The sequence below is a fragment of the Topomyia yanbarensis genome, chromosome 3, assembly GCF_030247195.1.
Source record: "Topomyia yanbarensis strain Yona2022 chromosome 3, ASM3024719v1, whole genome shotgun sequence".
NCBI classification, from domain to species: domain Eukaryota; kingdom Metazoa; phylum Arthropoda; class Insecta; order Diptera; family Culicidae; genus Topomyia; species Topomyia yanbarensis.
This window is the reverse complement of record NC_080672.1, coordinates 162,637,179-162,660,579: the sequence shown is the minus strand read 5'-3', so window position 1 is coordinate 162,660,579 and position 23,401 is coordinate 162,637,179. Positions and strand designations below refer to the sequence as shown.

Sequence of the window (23,401 nt, the reverse complement as noted above, 5' to 3'; positions counted from 1 at the left end):
GCCTGTTCTACAACTTTGCGGAAGACACCTAATTTCTATCTCTTTCCGTTGAAAAGTTAGTGTTGGTGCCCTCTATATGGTAAAATATGGAACTAAAATTTTCTAACCAAAACATGGCTCCATTCTTCTGAACATACCATAGACCTAAATCTTACAATTATTTCACAAAAATGTTTAGTTCGCGCGAATCGAGTACTGATACACAACCATGCACTGCTAGGCCCCATGCAAAACTGACTCAGACATCACTTCACTAAAAGTTTAATAACTTCATTTAACAAAGCCAAATTCACCAGCAGTCTTCGACGAAGTTGTAGATAATTAAATTATCTTTCTTATTTTTACTTACAGTGATAATACGATACAGTTGGTGGGGTTTCTCCATGTAAATTGTCGAAAAATCCCATGCAAACTTCAGGCACGTTGGTCCGGTACCTAGACTTGTCCGATTTGCTTCAAATTTGGTGCAAGTACTCCTGGTGGGACTAGGAATCGAATAAGGGGTGGGCCAATAGGGGTCATTTTTTTCCTGTCACTCTACTGTATACTCCGCTCTCGTAGAGCGTATAACTTTAATTTTATAGTAATATTTCCAATGTATATATTACGACTGCGATAATTCTAGCCTGTTGTCAAATGTTCTATAACTGTGACTCTCAACTTGTGATCCGCAGACCCTAGGGGACCGTGAAGTCTTTGCTGGGGGTCCACGACGAAAAATGTATTTTCCGAGTGCATATTGAAATTTCAAGTCTTGTTTCCTAACAAACTGAAAATAACATATTGATGGTATACAAAATTGAGGTGTGTCCGCAGCAACCCAGGGTGATTTCTAAGGGGTCCGTGGTACGAAAATGGTTGAGAACCGCTATTCTATAAGGTAAAAAATTCATTGTCACTGTTCTACCTAGTGGCAAGCGATTTTTACGGAAAAAGCAATTATTTGCAAACCGCTTGTCGAATGAAATTCTTCCACAACATAACAGCAAAATAAATGTGTCGTACCCCACGGTCGTTTGGTATAGCCATAGTCCCTATGTTTGCGTAAACCGGGCCAACGAGTAGATTACATGTATCGCCGCTTCCAACGATATGAACAGAACCGACTTTATACCAAATGACCTTTATGCCAAAAGAGGGTTACGCTAAATGACTTGATACCCACACTTAATGCTTCTGTACTTCAAACTAAAGTAAATTGCCTGATAGAATCTATGTACGCATATATATATTTGCTGTGCCTATTAAACTAGTCGGTATATCAACACTAGGTGGAAGTTTCACCATTCATACATATCAATAGCTTAAATTGTGGGTTCTATTCGTGCATCAGTTAATTCATTGTATCTTTGAAGTAGGCCTAAGCACTGCAACAGACAGTGCGTACTGGCGGCGGAAACTGCTTTGAGCATCAGCAAATCCGGGTCAGTGGGTGACAAAGGACTGGTGACACTTTCAATCGCTCGAGCCAATGCTGCATTACTCAGTTCGGTCTGCTGCATTTGCTGACGAGCTGCACCAAATGCATCGTGAGCGGCAAGCTGATCCCGTGGCGCAAGGGTTGCAGTGGAATTTGAATGGCTCTCTACGATTGCTCGTAACCCATCAACCCATTCTTGCCTAGCGCGTGCATCACCGGCCCGCAACTTCAGCATATCGCCCGAAACACAATTGACGGTAAACGTTTTCGAGTCCTCATCACTTGGACAAATCACAGCACCTGCTAAATGAACTTGGCCTCGAGGTGAATTACCGATAATGTGAGGATTTGAATCATCATTCGATGGTTCACACAGGTAATAACTTAGTAATCCAGCTTGAGCATCCACGGTGAACCAGCGATATTGCCATCCTAAGAAGCACGCATACCAGTATTTTTATAATGTCAAAAATACATGATATACCTTTAACTACATTAGTATATTTGTAGAGCTGTCCACTAAGTTGTTGGCGATTCATTTTCAAAAATCTGCTTAAACTGGATTCCATGTCGATCCGGAGGTTGATGATTCGTTTGTGTAAAAACGTTTTTTTTTTCGTAACTTCACAAAATGTCGACCTCAAAGAGAATAGTGAAAGAGACGCAGAGTGAAAATCAGTCAAAATGGCAACACTCCCTTTACGATGATTTCAACACTAGAATTTGGCAACCGTTTCCAAAGGCAGCACTTTAAATGACTCCTATTATATTTTGAAAACAAACCTTTTGTCGATCGTTGAATTTGTTTATCAAACGATGTGCATTTCGAAACAAAGAGATGAAATAATTCTAAAACTTGTTTTTACTCATACATAGACTCTAGAATGCACCTTACAATCACGATTGCACTAAATTCTGACGAAAATTCAAATTTTTTTTGATAGATTTACAATACTTATCTCCTCCAACTCAGGCATGAGTAATGTTTATTTACATTGCACGATTGGTCTGCTCAATAAGGTATTTTTGGCTTCACACTATTCGTCTCTTTTCCTATTCTCTTTGATATACACAGATAAATTTCGCGAAATTACGTCAACATTTCATAAGGCATTATATACAATATGCTCATGTTGAGAAAATGGCGTCTGAAAAATTACCTCGTACTTTATATTCCCATTTATGAACAGGAGCTTGATTTAAGGACCAAACAACTCAATGCCGTGTTAAATTAACCATTTTTTCGGAATAATATACCAGATTTTATTAAAAAAATTGCATTTTGAACGATTTTTGCAGATAAATTTTTTGGTCCCTTTTGAAATATCGCACTGGTTTTGTGCCCTCTCTTAGGCTGTGAACCATTTGGCGATTTTTTTTGACCATTAGTTAAAATTTGACAGTTCGAAAGTTATTTTCTCTTGAATGGAAAAATTTAACCGAGAGAGCGAACCATTTCAAAAGTTGACATATGGATAGTTATTTATGGCGATTTCGCTTGAACCTGAAACTGAGTCAGGTTCTAACCCCAACCGCTGTCAGTTCATATATTTTGACAGCAGTTGGGGTTAGGAACAGACTCAGTTTCGCCTCAAACGAAAACCACATTAGAATTGACAGCTGCGATAACCACAAGATGGTAGAGGTGTGAACATTTGTCGATATTTTGAAAATTAGTTTTTTTCTTATTACATTAAGTATGACAGTTATAGCCTCAAAAAGTAAACATCCACATCATGAAATAATCCAAACAAATCTTAACACAACACGTTATCGTTTCCATCTTTATCCCTTAATTTTGTATTGAAGAATATTGACAACCTCAATATGGTACAGAAAATGATTCCACCATTTTATTCTGCATCATGGGCAACATTTTAACCATCGAGCTGTCAAATTTAACTATCGCTCTGTCAATTTTAACCATGCTCCAGAGTAGGGTTATTTTGCAAATAACTTTCGAAGTGTCAGATTTTAACTAAAAGTTAAAAATTTCACCAAATGGTTCACAGCCTTATAATCCCTTTTCGGCGAGACGATAGCTTACACGGTTAAATAAAACAACCTGCAGAAAAGTTCTTTTAACTTACTTTTGAGTTGTGCGTCGCTTTCGCACTTATTAGTGTTGTCAAAAACAAAAAGAGAGATTCGACTCAGTCGAGGTCTGCCGTGGAGGAAGGTACTTTTGAGTTGTTTGGGGTGAACTCAAAATTAGGTAAATTCAACTTAAATTTGAGTATAAAAAACCTATCAATGAGTTGTAATTTTTGCCGTGGTTAAATGGAAACTACCTTCAACACGGTTTACCTAATTTTAAGTTCCCCCACGATACCACGAGATTGAGTCAAAGGAACTCAATTTTAGGTAGTTTTTCGTTTCCGTGTATAGTGCGTGAGCAGCGATGCCAGATTTACAGACATGTCTGTATTTTACAGACTTTTGATGGTCTCTTACAGACGTAATCAGAAATCTACAGACTTTTAAAAGTGTAACAGTGTTTAACAAAATTTCACTAGAAAAATTTGACCCGAATACGAGTGATTCCTTTACAATAGTTTACTAATTTCAACCTACTTTTAAAGTAACAACCTAGTGTAAATAGGATTTACACAACCATCTACAGACTTTACAGACATTTTAATTATTCTTCTACAGACATTTCACTTCTCTTCTTCTTCTTCTTCTCTATGTGAACTGACAGCTATCATCAGTTCGGAAAAAAGGGCACAGTTACCTTGACTATACTGCCCTGTAGTTTTACAATTACTCGTTCGTAAATTTTCTCTGTGCTTCTGAATGATCTTAGGCTCAACTGAATTCGATCCATTGACACTATTCTCTCGTTAGGTATTTTGGCTCAATTCAAGGTTGATTTATTTGATTCTACATATCTACTTTGATTTCCTTCAGGAATTCGCAAATTTCTACAAAATATTCTATATTTTTGCTCTTAAACAAATCTACTAGCGTACTAAATTTGCAGTCGAATGAATACTTCGAACGGATGTTTCCAAATCTGCTACAGTGCAATATCACATGTTCTCCGTTTTCCGGCTCATCGCAAATTTCACAATTTCTGTCGTCTACAATTTTCATTTTAAATTTCCAATATTTTGACCAATCATGTCCCGTAATAAGCCTATTCAGCAGCCTAGTCTGTTCGTTAGTAAGGTTCTTATTATGAAACTACGGTAATTTGTCTACTTCTGATTGAAACTGATAGAACGTTTTACCTTTTTCTTCACAATACTCTCGGTACCAAACATTTGTTTTTTCATACATGTCTTTTTTAAATTTGCAGAAGGCATCTTCGATTAGAATTTTATTAGAGTAGTGGTTTCGTTCAATTCATTTTTTGCTAATGTATCCGCGATCTCATTTCCACGAATATTGCAGTGGCTCGGTATCCACTGGAGCGCGACATTCCACGATGCCGCTTTAAATAAAATGTTTTGTATTAGCATGGGCATTTTCTTATCGGACTGTTTAGCATCAATTGGGTCATTAAATGAGAAAAAAAGTCGTTTTTTATTACTTACATCGATAAAGCTGATTTTAGTGATAGCAACAATATTTTTTTCCAACTCAGGAAACGTGAAAATAATATTAAAATTTAAAATAAAGAAATATGTTGACAGTCTGGATTTGACACTATAGGAAGGGTTTGACATATCGAATTGCACGACAAATGATGCCCTGTCAGAAAAAAATAAGGCATGTTTTCTCGGTTTTTCCACAGGGTTATTTTTATTTGACATAAACACCATACATTGCATATAGTTTTTTTTTCATTTTGGGTGTTGTCCTGATAGGCCAGATGTAAACAACCGCTGTTTTCCTATGTATGGTTGCCAAGTTTACATTAGATTTATTTTAAAAAAAAAAAATCGTTTTTACGTATTACAACGAAATTTTTTTTGAAATCATGTTATATTATGTATATTGGACCTAAAATTTATCGAATGGAACGGAAAACTATATATAGCTTAATGACCCAATTATTTGACATGCGGACCTGGAGTCGGTGAATATTACCGCATTCTCGATTTTATCGCGTTCAATAAAAGTGAGAGCTGTATCAATAGCTATTATTTCGGCTGTAGTGATGCATGTTTCTGTATTTAGTTTAAACGAGTACCTGCCGTTGTTATATGGTGTGTATATTCCTATGCCACATAAAGTATTATCTTTAGACGCGTCTGTGTATACATGTGGTCTACGACTAAACTTTCCATTCATCACGAATAAAGCTGCCTGTCGCAGTTTTACTGGGTTGGTACTGTTTTTGGATGTTGTAATTGTATCTAAGTTAGTTTGTATGTCTATTTTATTCAAATTTTTATCATGTGCAAGCGACGGAGAAATTAAGGTGAATGTTTGTTTTTCTGCAACGTAGACTGATTCTAGGAAAGATAGTTTATCCGGGTTATCGTCATCTCTTAGTTTTTCTAATTGCAGGGCTACTGCATTATTGTTGTTTATTGATCTAGCTATTTCTTTGCAGGTAGTAAAATGTTGCCTAAATTTTAGGGGTTGTGTTGCTGCTATTGCTACTAGTGAATTTAACGGTGTGGTTTTTGTGCAACCTGTTATAATTCGTAAGCATTGATTATTGATCGTGTCTAAAATGTGTTTGTTGGTTTTACTAGCGTTATTGAAAATAGTTGCTCCGTATTCTATAATACTGCGGAAAATGGCGTTATATATTTTGATCATTGTTTGTGGGTGTGCTCCTTGTCTAATATTATAAATAACTTTAATCATGTTGAGACGATCTGTTATTTTTAATTTTATGTTTTTAATGTGGATACCAAAGCTTAAAAATCGATCTATTGTTATTCCAAGATAGGGATGAGATTTCACAGTCTCGATATTTATATTATTAATTTTCAATGCCAAAACATTGCTGCTATTTTGAAATAGAATAGCCTTAGTTTTATTAGGGTTTGCCGTAAACTGAAGTTCAACTAGCTGTTCCATAAATTTATCACATTTTTGCTGAATCTTGCTGTTTAAAAGTGTTGATAATACCGTAAGAAAACTCCAAGTATTTCTGTAGGTAGGTTTGAGATAACTTTATTTGATTCTTGTTCGCCAAGTTATATAATGCTAACATAGTTCGATATCGATTGATATTTCATGCACTGTTTATCACAGTCCCTTATTGACTGCCATACCCTGTCATACCCTCTGCCTATAGTAAACAACACATCCATGCGCGGCGTCCATATGCAAAAGCTCAAGTTACCCACTTGAAGCTTTTGTCACATGACGTTCTGTCAGATGACATCTCCGAGCTTTTTATAGCACGTTCCATATGACAGTTCTTACTGTCAACTGCCGTCCCGTGAATGGCAAATTGTTTATATACAAAGAATATTTCGTACGTATATCACTGCGAAAAATTCTTTTTCAACACTTCCCCACAATTTGCACATTCAATACACCGAATAACTTTCTGTGTATATTTTTAGGTAACCCCTTAGTGAAGGCATCTGCAGGTTGATCGACGCTTGGGATGAACTGTAGTTTTACTTTACCATTTTTGATGAGATCCCGGATGAAAAGGTATTTGATATCCAAGTGTTTCATCCGTTGATGTGATCTTGGCTTCTGTGCTATGTTGATACATGGGATGCTATCTTCCATTATGATGAATGGTGATATATTTACATCCAATACATTGAGAAGTTGTGTTAACCACACTCCTTCTTTCGTAGCAGCGCTAAGTGCTATCAGTTCTGCTGATAAGCTTACAGTCGGTTGTCGTTTCGTTGACCACGAAATAAGATTACCGTATAGTAGAAATGCGTATCCTGAAACTGATTTCCTATCATCAGGATCATTTGCAAAATCTGCATCGGCAAATCCTACTAAAGCTGGATATTCGGTATTTGATGAATAAATTATTTTTGTGTTGCTCGTTCCCCTCAAATATCGCAATATTCGTTTTAATCCTGACCAGTGCCAATCGGTGGCGCAGTTAGCATATTTGCTTAGGGTGTTTACCGCAGAGCAAATATCAGGTCTAGAAGTTAGTGAAAGATATTGTAAGCATCCCAGCAGTTCTCTGTATGGCTCTTCAGTGATTTTTGCCTCAGATTTTGACCATTTCGTGTTAATATCCAATGGTGTCCCCACTGGTTTACAATCAGCCATCCCAAATCTACTAAGAAGTTTCTCCACGTATATTGTTTGAGAAATTTCAATAGTCTGGCTTTCCAAATCACGATTTATCTCCATTCCCAGGAAGTGCTTAATCTCTAACATGTCTATCATTTGGAATAACCTTCCAAGTTTCTTTTTAATCCACGTAATTGCTTCGATGTTTTTGGCAAGTAGTAAAATGTCGTCTACATATAGTATTACTATAATGCCTCTAGATTTTGACTTATATATGCAGTTGTCATTTTTGAGAGGGACGAAACCTAGTGTTTTCATTGCATCATCAAAATGTATATTCCAAGATCTGCTTGCCTGTTTCAATCCATACAAACATTTGTGTAGACGAACAGTTTGTCTTTGCCCATTTACGTTTGGTGGAAGTTTCATGTATATTTCTTCTAACTTCCCATGTAGAAATGCAGTTTCATTTGATGTACTAACAATTTATGCTCGTTAGCAAGGGCTAGGGCTAACCGAACACTCTCTAGTTTGGCGACTGGTGCAAATGTTTCACAGTAATCGAATCCAGGACGCTGTGAATACCCTTTTGCCACTAATCGTGCTTTATATCTTCCATCTTCTTTCATTGAGAAAACCCATTTTGAGTTAATTGGTTTAACTCCTTTTGGCAAACAGTTAACCACTGTCCAAGTGCCATTTTGATGTAATGCATCAAACTCTTCTTGAATAGCATGCTTCCATTCTTGCCAATCAGAAACTTTCTTCAATTCCTCAATAGTTTGCGGAATCTCTTCGTTGAAAATCATTGCTGTTTTTGCTGTATAATCGGAATACCAACCCGGTATCTTTCTCTCCCTCTTGCTTCGACGCAATGATTGACTATCATCGACGTCCTCTCTTTCGTCTGTTGGATTTTCATTTGTACTTTCATAGTCAGTTTCGCCAACTGATTCTTCAAGTGAATCTAGATTATCTTGCTCTGTTTCGATGAGTGTGCATTCTTCATGCTGTTCTTCATCAGAAGGATGTATAGCAGCATCCTCGTCTTCGTTCTGTTCTCCTTGGTTTAAGCGTGTACATCTAATTAAATCTTGACCAGATGATTCTACGAAATCCATGTTTGTGTGGTCAATATCTTGATTGGCTCTGGTAGATTCATTGAATCCTACATTTCTGCCAATTTCTATTGAACGCGTAACCTTGTTCCATAATCTAAAACCATTATTTGCGTACCCCACAAATATCAAAGGTTTTGTTTTGAAATCTAATTTCTGACGCCTCTCTTTAGGTATTTGTTTAAATGCTTTACACCCAAAAACTCTTAAATGATTCAAGTTTAGTCGCTTTTTGAACCATTTTTCATACGGAGTTTTGTCCTCTTCTATCCCACTTGTTGGAGATCTATTGATTAGATATGTTGCTGCATATAATGCTTCTCCCTACATATCTTTCGCTAATCCACTTTCGTAAAGCAAAGCTCTGACCTTTTCCATTAAAGATCTGTTCATACGTTCACTTACACCATTTTGCTGCGGTGTTCTTTTGCAATGAGCTTGAAATTCGTTACTTGTATATTCCCCTCCATTATCACACCTTAGCATTGAAATACGTCTTTCGAAGAATGCTGTCGCCATTGCTTCGAATTCTTTAAATTTCTCGAAAACCTCCGATTTCTGTTTCATGAGGTAAACCACGAGAAAGTGCGTATAATCATCTATAAAGGTTACAAAGTAACGATAGCCATCATAGGTTTCCTGCTCCATGCTTCCACAAACATCCGAATGTATGAGTTCCAGTGGTAGTTTTGATCTTGGCAGCTGCAATTGTTTAAATTTGGATGCAGGCTGCTTCCCCGCCATACAACCATCACATACATTTGTTTCACTAATATTTCCAGAAGTTAGATTGATACCCTCAACCATTCCCTTCTTAATTAGTTTCTCCAAACTCATATCACTGATATGGCCAAGTCTTTTATGCCATGTTTCCAAACTCACCTTCTTTCCGAACAATGCTAAGTTTGTTCCATCTTCCGCCGACTTTTCTTCCCGAAATAGATCAAGGTGGAATAAACCATCAACGAAGATTCCTGAAGCAATTACTTCATCTTCAAATTCAAAGATAACCTCTTCATCCGTAAAAGTAACCCTTTTACCATTTTTGCTAACCCTTCTAACCGAAAGGAGATTTTCTTCAAGACCCGGAGTAAAAAGAACGTTGTACAATAGGGATCTTTAGGGGTGTGCGGGTTAAGGCATATTCTGATGCAGATTAGTACCGTGAGTTAATATCTCAGTCATTTTTCAATTTTTTGGCCCGAAACTATTGAAAAAAACATTTTTTTGTTTGTTTCCTTTTAGGACAATAACACATCCAAACCGGTGTCCGGCCATTAGGCCGAAGGCCATAAGGCCGAAGGTCATTCGGCCGAAGGGCATTTGGCCGAATGGACATTAGGCCGAATGGTCATTAGGTCGAATGGTCATTAGGCCGAATGGTCATTAGGCCGAATGGTCATTAGGCCGAATGGTTATTAGGCCGAATGCTTAATGGAGAGGAGGGAAAGGGATCCGAAAAAAAGGAATCCGAAGCTTCTCGGTATGAGCTAAATTTTCGTATCTCGATTGAACGAATCTCGTATTGTTTTCATTGTCTGGATATCATAAATATTTTTTATTTTCATTTGAGGTCCGGGCACACGGATTGAAGCGATGCGGGGGAGCCACGTTAGGCGCTATTATAATTTATTTTTTACATTACATCGGCAACAATGTCCGGCCATCAGGCAGAAGAATGCTAAGCACATAAAATCTGACTGTTATTAAAATAATCTGTTCTATGACAATTTAATCAATAATGCATTATAAAGTCTTGTGGAATGGGAACAATCATATTTTCTTCTTTCATATTCTTTCTCTACCATTTTGTCTCACCCTCTTCCACTATCTCTTACTTTTCTATTTTGTTCTACATTCTCGCTCTCTCAAAATCTCTAATTATTTCGCTAACTCAATTAATTCAAATCACTGATTATCCTTCTTTTTAATATGAGCTGTTCTTTCAAATTATATCCTGTGCATTCCACGACTTCTATCCAGCTAGTCAAATTACGGAAGTTGACCTAGATGACAATTCACATTCATAAAACATTGTATACAACTTTTACTAAAGTTCAATCTCTTTAATTCGATTACGGTAATTAAAGCTGATAACTTATTCTAGAAGTTGTCATTGTACATGCCACTAAGTTGCAATTTTTTTAGAAGGCATGAACAAAAACACTGTCGGAAAAAGGTGGAGCTAGTGTTCTGGGAAAATTGCCGGATCGATGTTTTTGTGGGAATTCCCTCATAGTGTTATGTCTGTTAGTCTGTGTTATAATTTTAAGTTAAAAAAAACTCTAAATAAATCACCCTTTATTGAAAACTGATCATTCTTTTCCGTTCCAACCACTTCATCTATCACTCTCTTTGGTTTATTTGTTCTAATGGCCATTCAGCCTTTTGCATTCGGATGAATGACCATTCCGCCTAATGGCCATTCGGCCTAATGACTATTCGGCCTAATGACCATTCGGCCTAATGACCATTCGGCCAAATGACCATTCGGCCTAATGACCATTCGGCCTAATGACCATTCGGCCTAATGTCCATTCGGCCGAATGACCTTCGGCCTAACGGCCTTCGGCCTAATGACCCAGCATCATCCAAACCCATGCGACTTGCACGACCCTATAGGTTGCCTTATCAGATCTACCATAGTTTGCAGATGAAACTTGAGATGGCAGGTTGCTAGCGGATTGACAAAGTACCAGATCATGCTGTGTGGGGTGCTGTCCCGGTTAACAATGAGGCGAACGAGATATTTGCAGATACGTGATTTAGTAGGACAACTGTCAGTTTGCTGGTTGAGTTTAATTTGGTTTTTTTAAATTTAAAAATCATAACAGAATAATTAAGGTTTAAGAATGATATGGGTGTACTCGTAAGGACACCCGCTATCAATACATATAAAAAACAAACATTTTTTCCAAATTAAAGATCCCTATTTTAATTTTTTTATTGTATTGTTACCCACAACACTCTTTAATCGCATTTTTCCAACTTTTGTTGCCCGTAAATTCTGGCCCGCTTTCGCCGTCGAAATGGTGATTGGCTTCTCTAATTCTTGGACATCTTCCAGCAGCTTCTCGTCATTAACCATATGGTCGCTTGCTCCTGAGTCAATTACGAATCTGACTCTCCTACCACGATCCGCTTTGGTCATCATTGCAAAGCTCTTTTTAGGCTCCATCTTTTGCTGCTTCTTGAACTTATCTTTCTCCTTCGCGTTAAACTTTTTCATTAGTGGGCATTTATTTTTAAAATGCCCAGTTTCGTTGCAACCGAAGCATCGGGTTACCTCTCTCCTTGGCTTGTATTTTGAAGACAGCGCAACGTTTTTTATTTCTGCTTGCTTCTCTTCCCCAGCTTCAGCATCAATAAACATTCGTTTGATCTCCATGATCGGCTTGGCACACAGTTCTTCATTCGTCAGTACCATCAGAGCGCCTTTGACGTGTCGGTACTTGTCTGGCATGGAGATCAGTAGAGCATGAAATTTTTCCGATGCTGTCATTTTTGAACCCATACGATCTAGCTCGCGAATAATCAGATCGTACTCATCAAAAATCATGGACAATTTGATGTCTTTGTTTGATGGTATACAACCGGTCCCGCATATTAACAACCGGTCCCGCATATTAACCATAGCGGCTGTACCGCCCTTTTAGTACGTTCTGACCAGAGTATCCATGGCTTCTTTCGCATAGTTGAGCCCAATGAGTTTATTCAAAACATCATTGTTGACCATCATGACAATCTCGTCCAATGTTTCGACGTCGTCATCAAGCCGTTTTCTGAGCTTAGCCTTCCTGGCTGTTTCTAGCTCTTCCGAGGCACCTACTACTGGTTCGTAGAAGTCCTCTTCTTCGGGCGTTCGTAGCAACGTGTGCTGGAGTTTCATCTTTATAAGATGATGTTCCATTCGCCATTTCCAGGCTGGGAACCGCAACTCCGAACCGTCGAATATCGATTCGCGGTTGACGCTACCGAAGTATGCCGTCGTCGGCACGGTGCGCTCGAGAGTTCCCCTCTCGTAGCCACCACCTCTTCTGTCCTCGAGAGTAACCCTCTCGGCAGATCCTCCAGCTTGCTGCTGGGTTGCCATCCTCTCGGCAGATCCTCCAGCTTGCTGCTGGGTCGCCATCCTCTGCTTGCTCCCGAAACGCTGGTGCTCGCTGGATGCCGTTTCTTCCCGAAACGCTGGTCCTCGCCGGATGTCGCTTCTGTCCGAAACGATGGTTCTCGCTGGCCGTTTCTACCCGAAACGCTGGTCCTCGCCGGATGCCGTTTCTGCCCGAAATGCTGGTCGTCGCTGCTACCGGAACGATGGTTCTCGCCGGCCGTTTCTACCCGAAACGTGTATCTTCCAAAAATACTATTTTACAATAGTCCAGGTGGCTAGTTCCAGTTAACTACTGGGCCCATAACCTGTTGATAATACCGTAAGAAAACTCCAAGTATTTCTGTAGGTAGGTTTGAGATAACTTTATTTGATTCTTGTTCGTCAAGTTATATAATGCTAACATAGTTCGATATCGATTGATATTTCATGCACTGTTTATCACAGTCCCTTATTGACTGCCATACCCTGTCATACCCTCTGCCTATAGTAAACAACACATCCATGCGCGGCGTCCATATGCAAAAGCTCAAGTTACCCACTTGAAGCTTTTGTCACATGACGTTCTGTCAGATGACATCTCCGAGCTTTTTATAGCACGTTCCATATGACAGTTCTTACTGTCAACTGCCGTCCCGTGAATGGCAAATTGTTTATATACAAAGAATATTTCGTACGTATATCACTGCGAAATATTCTTTTTCAACAAAAAGTTCTAGTGATTTAGCCTTTATTATAAGACCAAAGTCATCAGCATACTGAACAAGAACAGTATCGTCATCTTCGATATTATGTAATGAAGCAGTGTAAATATTGAATAAAGTCGGGGATAAAACATCCCCTTGAGGAAGTCCGTTTGATATGAATCTTTCTATAGTGCCTCCTTGGGTATTAAAAGTAATTTTTCTATTTCTAAGAAATTGTAAAATCCATGACGAAATATGTGGTGGTATTTCATATCTATTGAATATAGTTTCTAAAATGTCTGTGTTAATAGCATTGAATGCATTCGACAGGTCAATGAATATAACAGCGGTTAGGTATTTATTTCGTTTGTGCTCTTTGATTGTGTTTATTAAAAAATTTGCACATGTCATTGTTGAACTATTTTTACGGAACCCGAAAGAAGTTTTTGGGACGATGTTGTAATTCTCAACGTGTAGTAGCAATTGATCTAGTACTGCTGAGTTAGCAATTTTCGTGATGGTTGGTAATAGGGAGATAGGTCTTTTGCTATCTATAGTTGAAGGGTCTTTACCCGGTTTTGGGATTGCCACTATTTTTATAGTTTTGAGTGTCATTGGCAGGTAACAATCTCTCCATATATCGTTTATCTGTTTCATTATTATAAGTTTAGCTTCGGGTTTTAGTTCTCTCAGTAACTGGTAACTAATTTTGTCATGTCCGGGTGCAGATTTCTTTTTCTTGTGTATTATTTCATTGAATTTTTCGATGCTTAATAAGTCATAATTAATCCTGTAGCTATAATCCGCGGTATAAGTAGGATCGTTTGAACCAAAATGTTTATCAAGGAACTTTTCCGCCATTTCTTTATCTTCATGTATAATATTATTAGATTTTATTTTCCTGTTTTTACCTGTTAATTTATTTATTTTTTTGCCAAAGTTCGCTGGAGGATAACAATGGATTTATATCACTGACTCTATCAAACTCTTCAAAATTTTTGCACTTTGCTTCTTTTTTCTTTCTGTTGAATATCGCTTGCTTTTTTTTGAAATTTATGAGGTTATCTAAAGATACTTTGTTAAAGGTCGCTCTGGCTGCTTTCTTATCCTCCCACGCATGGCTGAGATCATCCGTCCACTAATGCTTTGGCGTATATTTGTTTCGAATTCTATTATTTTTGTGAATTTTCTCTACAAGTTTTTGAAATTCTTTTATGTCTTTACACTTTGTTAAGTCTATATTTTTATAGCTTCATTAATTCGTTTATGATTATAAATAAATTGTGGTTTTTCTATGGCATTAGTGTTGTAGCAAACTTCTATTGGTAAATGATGACTACCTACGCTAAAGTCTAATGTTTTCCAAGTGAAGTTTGAAATATTTGGTGTACATAACGTTAAATCTATGGAAGTTGCTCTTCTGTTGACTTGTATCGGTATAAATGTTTTGGATTTATCGTTGAGGAGTATGACATTATTGTCATTAATTATATTCATCAGTGTAACGCCTTTGGCATCGTGGAAGTCGTTTCCCCATGCGTAGTGGTGAGCATTAAAGTCACCGGCTATTACAAATTTGTTATACTGCTTAACTTTGTCAAGAATCTTTGTCATATCATTTTCCAAATCGTATCTATTTATTGATGGAGCTATATACACTGAAACCAAGACTATATCTAAACTAAAAATTTGTATAGCGATTGCTTGTGTTGAGCTGGATAATGAAGAACCGACTTCTAAATAACCCAATTGTTGTTTTATGAATATAGCGCACCCACCATAGTTATCGTTTCGGGATTTGACAAATCTGTGGTACCGAGGTATATCGTACTTGCTAGTTTGTTCGAAATCTTTGTTGGTCCATGTTTCTGACACACACGCTGCCGAATAGTTTCCCATTAATAAGACACGTTGTAATTCCTCTTTGTGTTTTGTTAAACTTTGTATATTGCACTGAAAGATCTTGAAAACAGCCGTCCTGTAAAATGAAAAATTAAATCGTGTTTATTAATGGGTATTAGTTTCAAATTATGCTTTTAGTTCATCACGCTGTCAAAGCTTAAATATTTTTTGAGCATTCTTTGATTTTTTCTTGAATTGATTCATTAACCCCAGGAAGTTGAAAAAGTGCCGAATAGAAATTCATCAGATCCCCTCGAAAAATGCGGCTTGCTTTTTCTTCCGCTTGTTTAGCAACTTCCTTGCATATGGCCTCCCATTTATCTTTTTCTGTTGTTGTATGAGGATTATGTAGCGCTGTTCCGTTGTTTTTCTCCGTCGTTTGTAAATTTGGGGAACATTCATTAGTTTTCTTTCGCTTACCTACCGTTGGTTTAGTAGCCTTTTCATCCTGGTGCCGAGGGTCATTTCTTACCGCTCCTTGATTAATTACCTGCTGTTTGTCGCGTTTTGTGTTCTGTACCGATATGGCGTAGCTCTCGGGTATAGTTGGGTAATCAGCTATGTTCGCCAAGGCGTCGTAGATGTTGTTGGTTGCAATTGGTGCAATTAATTCTTTCGCCTCAACGTAAGTTAGATTTTTCCTCGCCATCATCGACTTGACGCTTGCTTCTTTCTGACGTGAAGGACAATTCTCATCTGTGGTACGGTGATCAGAGGTTCGGCAGTGTAGACATTTAGTACCTTTCTGACAGATTTCGGCGCTTTCCTCGTGTACTCGGGAGCACTTTTCGCATCGTTTTTTGGATTTACAGTTGTCCGTTTTGTGCCTGAAGCGGTGGCAGTTTTGACAAAATATCAATTTTCGCACGTAAGGTTGCACTTTCACAGGTATTCCAAAAAGCTTGATTTTTTCGGGGAGAGTTTTTGCTCGGAAAGTCACGCTTACTCTTGCGGATGGTACTTTTCCGTCTATTTCACTTACCCAGCGATTTAGTCGGTACACTTCCAGTATCGGCACATCACTTTCAATTTCCTTCATTATTTGCTCTTTGTCTAGGTCCGTCGGTATTCCTCCTATTACTCCGGTAATACACAGCAGATGCCGAGGTATATACCCGAATAGAAATGTACAGTAACAAAACTATGATTTTCACTGTGACAGTACATTAATTTTACAATAATTTACAGTAAATTCTAGTGTTTGGCTATAATACAAAAACAATAAATTTTAACGTTTCTACAGTAAATTTCAATGTAAAATCGACTTTTACAGTAAAAAAGGGGGGTGGTTATGTATCTTAACATTAAAAAAATCGATTTTTTTCCATACATTTTTTTCTCGAAAACAGTAAAATTTAATGTGAATTTATTGTATCAATTTTTTGCTGAACAGTAAAGTTGATTGTTACAATAAATTCTATTGTAAATCTACTGCGAGAACACCGCGTCCAACAATGTTGAAACAGTAATAACTATAATATTTATTGTTTTATGATTGTTTGTAGGGTAAATGCTATTGTAAAATTCTATCCGGGTATGCTTTGTAACCATTCTCTTTAAGCATTGGCTCGGATACCAGTAGATTCGCACGTCGCCAGCAGTTTACGAAGACTATTATCTTATTACTTCCAAGATATTTCAGATCTGTTACGTAACTCCTGTACTTGTCCACCTTTCTCAGTATCGATCCTATAGTAAATTTATTGATCCGCCTCGTGTTGTTCATAACCTCAATATATACTCTGTATGGAGCTAGGTCTTTTGCACTGTAGACAAACGTTGGTTTTTCTTCAGTTGTATCCATTTTTTGGTTTCCTAGATTTATTTTATCAGGAGGAAATGAATCTCCTCCGTCGTCAGCCATTTTCGTTATTAAGAAACTCGCTTTCTCTACCGCTTCTACTTTCCCTTTAAACCGTAAAAAAGAGTCGCAATAATTCACAACCACGTGGTACTTCTATAGTTCTTCGACTAAAACGTTATCGACACAACCGTTCGCCACGAAGATCACTTGGTTTCTGAGACATTTCACGAAAACATGTGGCATCACTGTGCGTGAGGTTGAGCCCTTTTGTTTACAGCAAATGATTATGTGACGTTTATTTTGATCCCTTTCTTGGTGTTGCGATGTTTTTGTTCCCTTTTCAAGTATAGTCTTTTTCATCAAGAAAAGGGCCCATAATCAAATTTTTCCGTTTTGTTGTTTGGTGTATATGAACCGCTAATTTTTGAGGGGAAGTGAAAGGGAACATAAGCAAAACAAGTTATTTTGCTTATGTGCCTTTTCGATAATCTATTATTTCGCCAACAGCCATGCTTCAGAACCGGCTTATTTAAGGTGTGTTTAAAGCTTTGTTAGTCTCCATTAAAGTAAGTATTAACCGGAATTGTTTACGTTTTGTTTATCGGCCCATTTGAAATGTTCTCGTCGAATTGTCAAAGACGATGTTTTAAATATATAGACACGCGGAGAGAGAAACGGTATATTTGGCTGCACCCCGTTTAAACTAGAGCACTCTAGTTAGAGTGTGACTAAGAGGCCATGACGTATCCAAACGAACATGAGATTTGACGTATTCACAATAGAAATACGTCACTACACTACACGTCACTACAGACACTTTAGGGCATGTTCAGGAGCGTTTTATTTTGTATAGAAGTTTCAAAGTAAAACCACAGATAACAGACGTTTAGGCTCGATTTGAATCGTGTGTAAATACCCGCTACTGAGATTCCGAATAAATCAGACGTCTGAAACACGTTTGGCAAACGTTTGTAGATGGCACAATGATCGATGCAATGCAGTTAGAGTGCAGCTGTCAAACACGTATAGCAAACAGTTGCGCAGAGGGCAATAGTGAAACACGGATTTCCAACGTTTATCAATTTGAAAGTTTACACAGGTTTTTGAAGAAATTTTGTTCTAGCCAAAACGTCTGTTATCTGTAGTAAAACATTCACATCCCCAGCAGAGCGTTTTGTTTTATAATTTCGAACAGTTTTGTTTTAAAATTTAAAACTGTTATACGACGCCGTTCTATTTGTTGCTGATTTTAAAACACGTTTAGAACTGTGTTTTAAATACATGCAAAGTTTTCAGCACAGACACTTAGACCCGGTAGACTGGGGTAAAATAAATTTGAATGCAGTAACGTTAAGGGCATGGCGGGAAATGAATTTTAAACTGAATAGAACACCCGCTAAAATAACTGCTGGGGACAGCAAGTTCTAGTTTTAAAATTTTTTGTATTATTTTATAGAACTGTCAAAATAATGAATCTACAACTGAAACACTCCTGAACATGCCCTTATATAAAGCGGGCCTTACACGTTCAATATTTTTGTCAATACTAGACAGTATTGACAAAAGTATTGTACGTGTAATCGAAATTGTATTGACGATGTGGATTTCAAATGGGATTGAAATATTGTAACAATATCGTCAATACGCGTATTGACAAAAATATTGAACGTGTAAGGGCCGCTTAACAGACTAGCGGAGAGAAAAACAGTAAAACTGGCAACCATGAATGTAAACTGGCATCACGAAAGCTCCCATAAGCTTTACATGGGCTTCCTCTTGCACTTCCCCTCTTAAAATCATCATGCTCGTTTGGCTGCACTTTTTGACAGTCCGTTTGGCTCTAGGGGCAGATCACTTGTGATGCATTTTTGAAAATCAGCGAAATTAACTGCATTTCTTTCCATCAAAATACAAATTCGGAATGCATTTTGCGTTGCGTGCAATGTATTTTGCGTTGCGTGTAAGACGTCAAAACCCTACAAACAAACAGCCCTACATTCAACAAAACATCGAACAAAGTGGATCAGTGTAGGACGATTGTTAAGTAATCTTTTCTGCGAGAGAGTGCAAAGTAAAATTAAATGGAAATTAAATGCATTTTTTCTAAGTTGATACAAATTTGTTATACATTCCTAGAGTGATCTGCCCCTAGGTTTGGCTGCAATTTTTGACACTTCGCTAGTCTGTGTATAAAGTGTCTGTAGTTTAAACCATTCGGAATTTGACTCGGAATGTTGCATTTGAGTTTGAATCTAGCCCGAATAGAGTTTTACAATAGCATTACCCTACAAACAATCATAAAACAATAAATATTATAGTTCTTACTGTTCCAACATTGTTCGATGCAAAGTTCTCAAATAGATTTACAATAAAGTTTCATCCCAGTCAAAAAGGGCAAGTTGCTGGCTAACGGGGGGCTATTTGCCAACTTGGATGCGCTAATTGCCCTTCAATTTGCCAGCAAATTCCATTTAATCGCCCTTAATTGCCTACTATGAAAATTACAAATAATACTTATTTTCGAATTCATTATGTACTCACATCAATTTATCACTACACTAGGTAATCACCACCAAACTATAGGAAGAATCAATGGTGAAATTGGAATTGCACACCAAAACTTATCACCATCTGACTCTAGGGGCAGATCACTCTAAGAATGTATAACAAATTTGCATCAAATTGAAAAAAATGCATTTAATTTCCATTTTTGCATCAGCTTTGCACTGCCTCGCAAAAAAAGTTTGTTTAACAAACGTCCTACACTGATCCACTTTGTTCGACGTTTTGTTAAATGTAGGGCTAGTTTTTCTGTAGGGTTTTGACGTCTTCACAGATAACAGACGTTTAGGCTAGAATAAAATTTCTTCAAAAACCTGTGTAAACTTTCAAATTGATAAACGTTGGAAATCCGTGTTTCACTATTGCCATCTGCGCAACTGTTTGCTACACGCGTTTGACAGCTGCACTCTAACTGCATTGTATCGATCACTGCGCCATCTACAAACGTTTGCCAAACGTGTTTCAGACGTCTGATTTATTCAGAATTTCAGTAGCGGGTATTTACACACGATTCAAATCGAGCCTAAACGTCTGTTATCTGTGACGTCTTATACGCAACGCAAACAACATTGCACGCAACGCAAACAACATTGCACGCAACGCAAAAACATTGCACGCAACGCAAAATACATTATGAATTTCTATTTTGATGGAAATAAATGCATTTAATTTCGCTGATTTTTAAAAATGCATCACAAGTGATCTGCCCCTAGATCTGACTATTATTAAGAGTTTAGGTCAGAGATCTTGCTCCACTATATTTACACACGATTCCACAATTTCCCACATTCATTGGCTATTTTAAGCTTAAGCCAAACATGAGCCGCCATGTTTGAAAAACGCAAAAACAACCAAGTCCTTTTCAGCCGCCAGAAAATTTGTCGAAAGCATTTGCTCCTAGGGGTAATTAGCACAGGCGAGTTGAGTTAAACCAAATACAAATATGTTAATACGGAATGCTCTGATGATTTTTCGAGGACTCGTTTTACGCTACCCTGTACCTGGAAAGGTACAGTGTCAAAGTGACAGTGTACTTTGATGAATTATCATCGAAACTGGCAATGCAGAACGCCAAGCTGTTTATTATTGTATCCTAGTGATATTTCCTGTTATTCGTTTTTTTTAATTTACGTGAATTTAAAGTTTTTCTTTCTCACGATGTTATTCGTTTGCATTTTCGACGTGAAATGTACAAAGGCACCGAGGTTGAGTTGATATTGGGATGCCTATCAGCGCTGGCTAGTTCTGCCCTGTGGCTGCTGGTAGCAACTTTCTTCAATCTGCCGATTTCCGGAACGCATAGCATCGTAGGTTCGACTATCGGTTTCAGTCTGGTCGCCTGTGGAATGCAAGGACTCATGTGTAGCACACTCGGAACGAAAGTCCGCGGCGAACAAAACGTCCATTTTTCTTGGTAGTAGATGGAAAAACTCTACCAGCTATTACCGAAACGACTGAACTGGTAGAGCTGTCCTCTTCGCACCAGCACAGTGGATTGTTTAAGAAGCTTTCGTTTCCGCATGCAATCAAAAAAAAAAACAAACCAAATCCGTACAAGTTCGATCCGAAAATTGTGAAGAAAGCAGAAAACCTACTTTCAGCCAACCAAATCGGTCTGGATAACACCAATCTGCTACATCTACTGCATCGCTGAGTATCAGGCAACGATTAATGGGAATGGACGCGTCGCTCTGAACTCGTACATTGAACGTCGAAATAGCAGTAACATTTCACCCAATGGCTTAAAATGTTTGTCGCCTCGGTTTTACCGGGAGTAACAGATCAATTGTGAATAGATTTACATACTGAGTCAAACATTACTTATTCTTTCCTTGTTCGTTCCTGAGTGCGATACTAGTACAAAACAGAATGCATGGAACCTTCCAATCCAGTGTAAACCAAACCGCTTCCTGCGCGGACATACTAAAATCATAGAATATGTACCAGTCCCCTCCACTTCGATCCGTTTTGAGATCATGAAAGCTCTTTGGTATGTGCACCAAAGCTACCTGATTACGCTGAGTTCTGTCATTGATGTAGCAAACGGTCAAAATGGCATTTCTGAAATGTAGAAAATTTCAAATTGTTGCTGCTACGGAATATGCTCTGACTCACTTAGTTTACAGCTTTCGTGAGCATCAGAATCTTCATAACAGCTGGAAGCAGTTTTCAATGATCCAATTTTCAAATTCTTCTCATCCAATGTCATTCAGAAGCCTAGCGGGAAGCATGATTTCTGCTGACCTTGATTAAACGCATTCGACGATGGGGGTTTTCTGTAATGTTAGACGATTAGACGAACGACGTAAAATATTACAGGACTCGTGGTAACAACATTTAGGTTCAAGGAATCTCACCTCGGATGGAAAAAGCTACAATCTACCTATTCCCATTATCTACGTTTGCTCCATTTCGCGAGTCCCCAACGCTAGACACTTGGGCAGAGGGCCGCGGCATTTGTTTCTTTAGATACTCATGTTCTTTGTCCGTCTCCAGACCGCAGTTAACCGATAGAATTTTCGGCAGATCAGCCACACGACTCTTTCGATTAGTGGGGGTGAACTTGTTGCCCTTCTCACACCAGGCCGGTGTAGTTTTTTCAACGACATATAATTTTTCAAAATTTACGCAAATGTTCCGTCGACTTGTCGGTTGTTGGCGTTGGTAGGATACAGGAGATTGCACACCAGGATATTATTTTTGAAACGTTCGGTGTTGCACTTGAGGCAACGTTGGGTGGTTTTTTGTTGAGTGCCGAACAGGCGACTGATTTCCGGTTCATCCTTGTTTCTAAGAGTAGGTTGTGCTTCTTTTGCCGTCTCAGTTTCGGCTGCCAACGTCGGATCGTAATCTAACGAGAAGAGATTATATTGTGCGAAAAGAGATTATTTAAAGAAACCACCCAACTTACCACTACTGGCCATTAAACGATATCGAACCACAAATCTGCACAGACACAAACAAATGTCAACAAAAAAATTTAATAAACTTAAGAACGGCATGCTCTGATCGGATTTATCAAAATGTGTTGCCATTTCTTATTACTTTTCAGTGTTTGTTAGTTGTCAAGCAAAATCCATGCATAGGGTTCATTAAATCTAGTTTTCGGAGAGCCAAAAAATGATTGACCTTTTGTATGGGACCTTGGCGTATTTAATTTGTATTTGGTTAAACGTCAAACTGTTTAAATCGCCTGACCATGTTCATCCGCATTTTTTTAACGGGTAACAATCGCCTACGCTGATCCACTTTGTTCGATGTTTTGTTGAATGTAGGGATGTTTTTGTAGGGTTTTGACGCCTTACACGCAACGCAAAATGCATTACGAATTTCTATTTTGATGGAAAGGAATGCATTTAATTTCGCTGATTTTTAAAAATGCATCACAAGTGATCTGTCCCTAGGTTGGAATCCATACTGTCCGTCAACGTCAATGGAACGTCACCGTTCCGTCAGGATAAGTTTAATACTTTTCTCTTGCGGCCGTTCGTCAAAACGATGGAAGCCTGATGTATCGTGTGAATCGTACTTTACCCAAGCCATCCCAGTCACCAAATTTTCTGGCAGAGACTGCTCTGCTAGATTTCTGTAAGTCTTGGTTTGGCAGCCCTGTCAGATTTCCGCGCACATCCTGTCGGGTTAGTTGAACTAGGGCGAACACGGTTTCGCTCGCTTTTT

General features: G+C 38.1%; 2 protein-coding genes across 3 annotated transcripts in view; one reads left to right on the top strand and one right to left on the bottom strand.

The window, feature by feature from the left end:
• The window catches only part of LOC131691142 (polycomb protein suz12-B), a 171,322-nt gene that overhangs the window by 127,873 nt on the left and 20,048 nt on the right, over positions 1-23,401 (top strand). The window lies entirely within an intron of this gene.
• LOC131691148 (oxysterol-binding protein-related protein 11) lies at positions 1,212-2,036 on the bottom strand. Its single transcript, XM_058977349.1, has 2 exons — positions 1,905-2,036; positions 1,212-1,852 (listed from the first exon to the last, which is right to left on the bottom strand). Exons 1-2 carry the CDS (start codon positions 1,987-1,989, stop codon positions 1,305-1,307), a joined length of 633 nt encoding a protein of 210 aa, XP_058833332.1. The 5' UTR covers positions 1,990-2,036; the 3' UTR covers positions 1,212-1,304.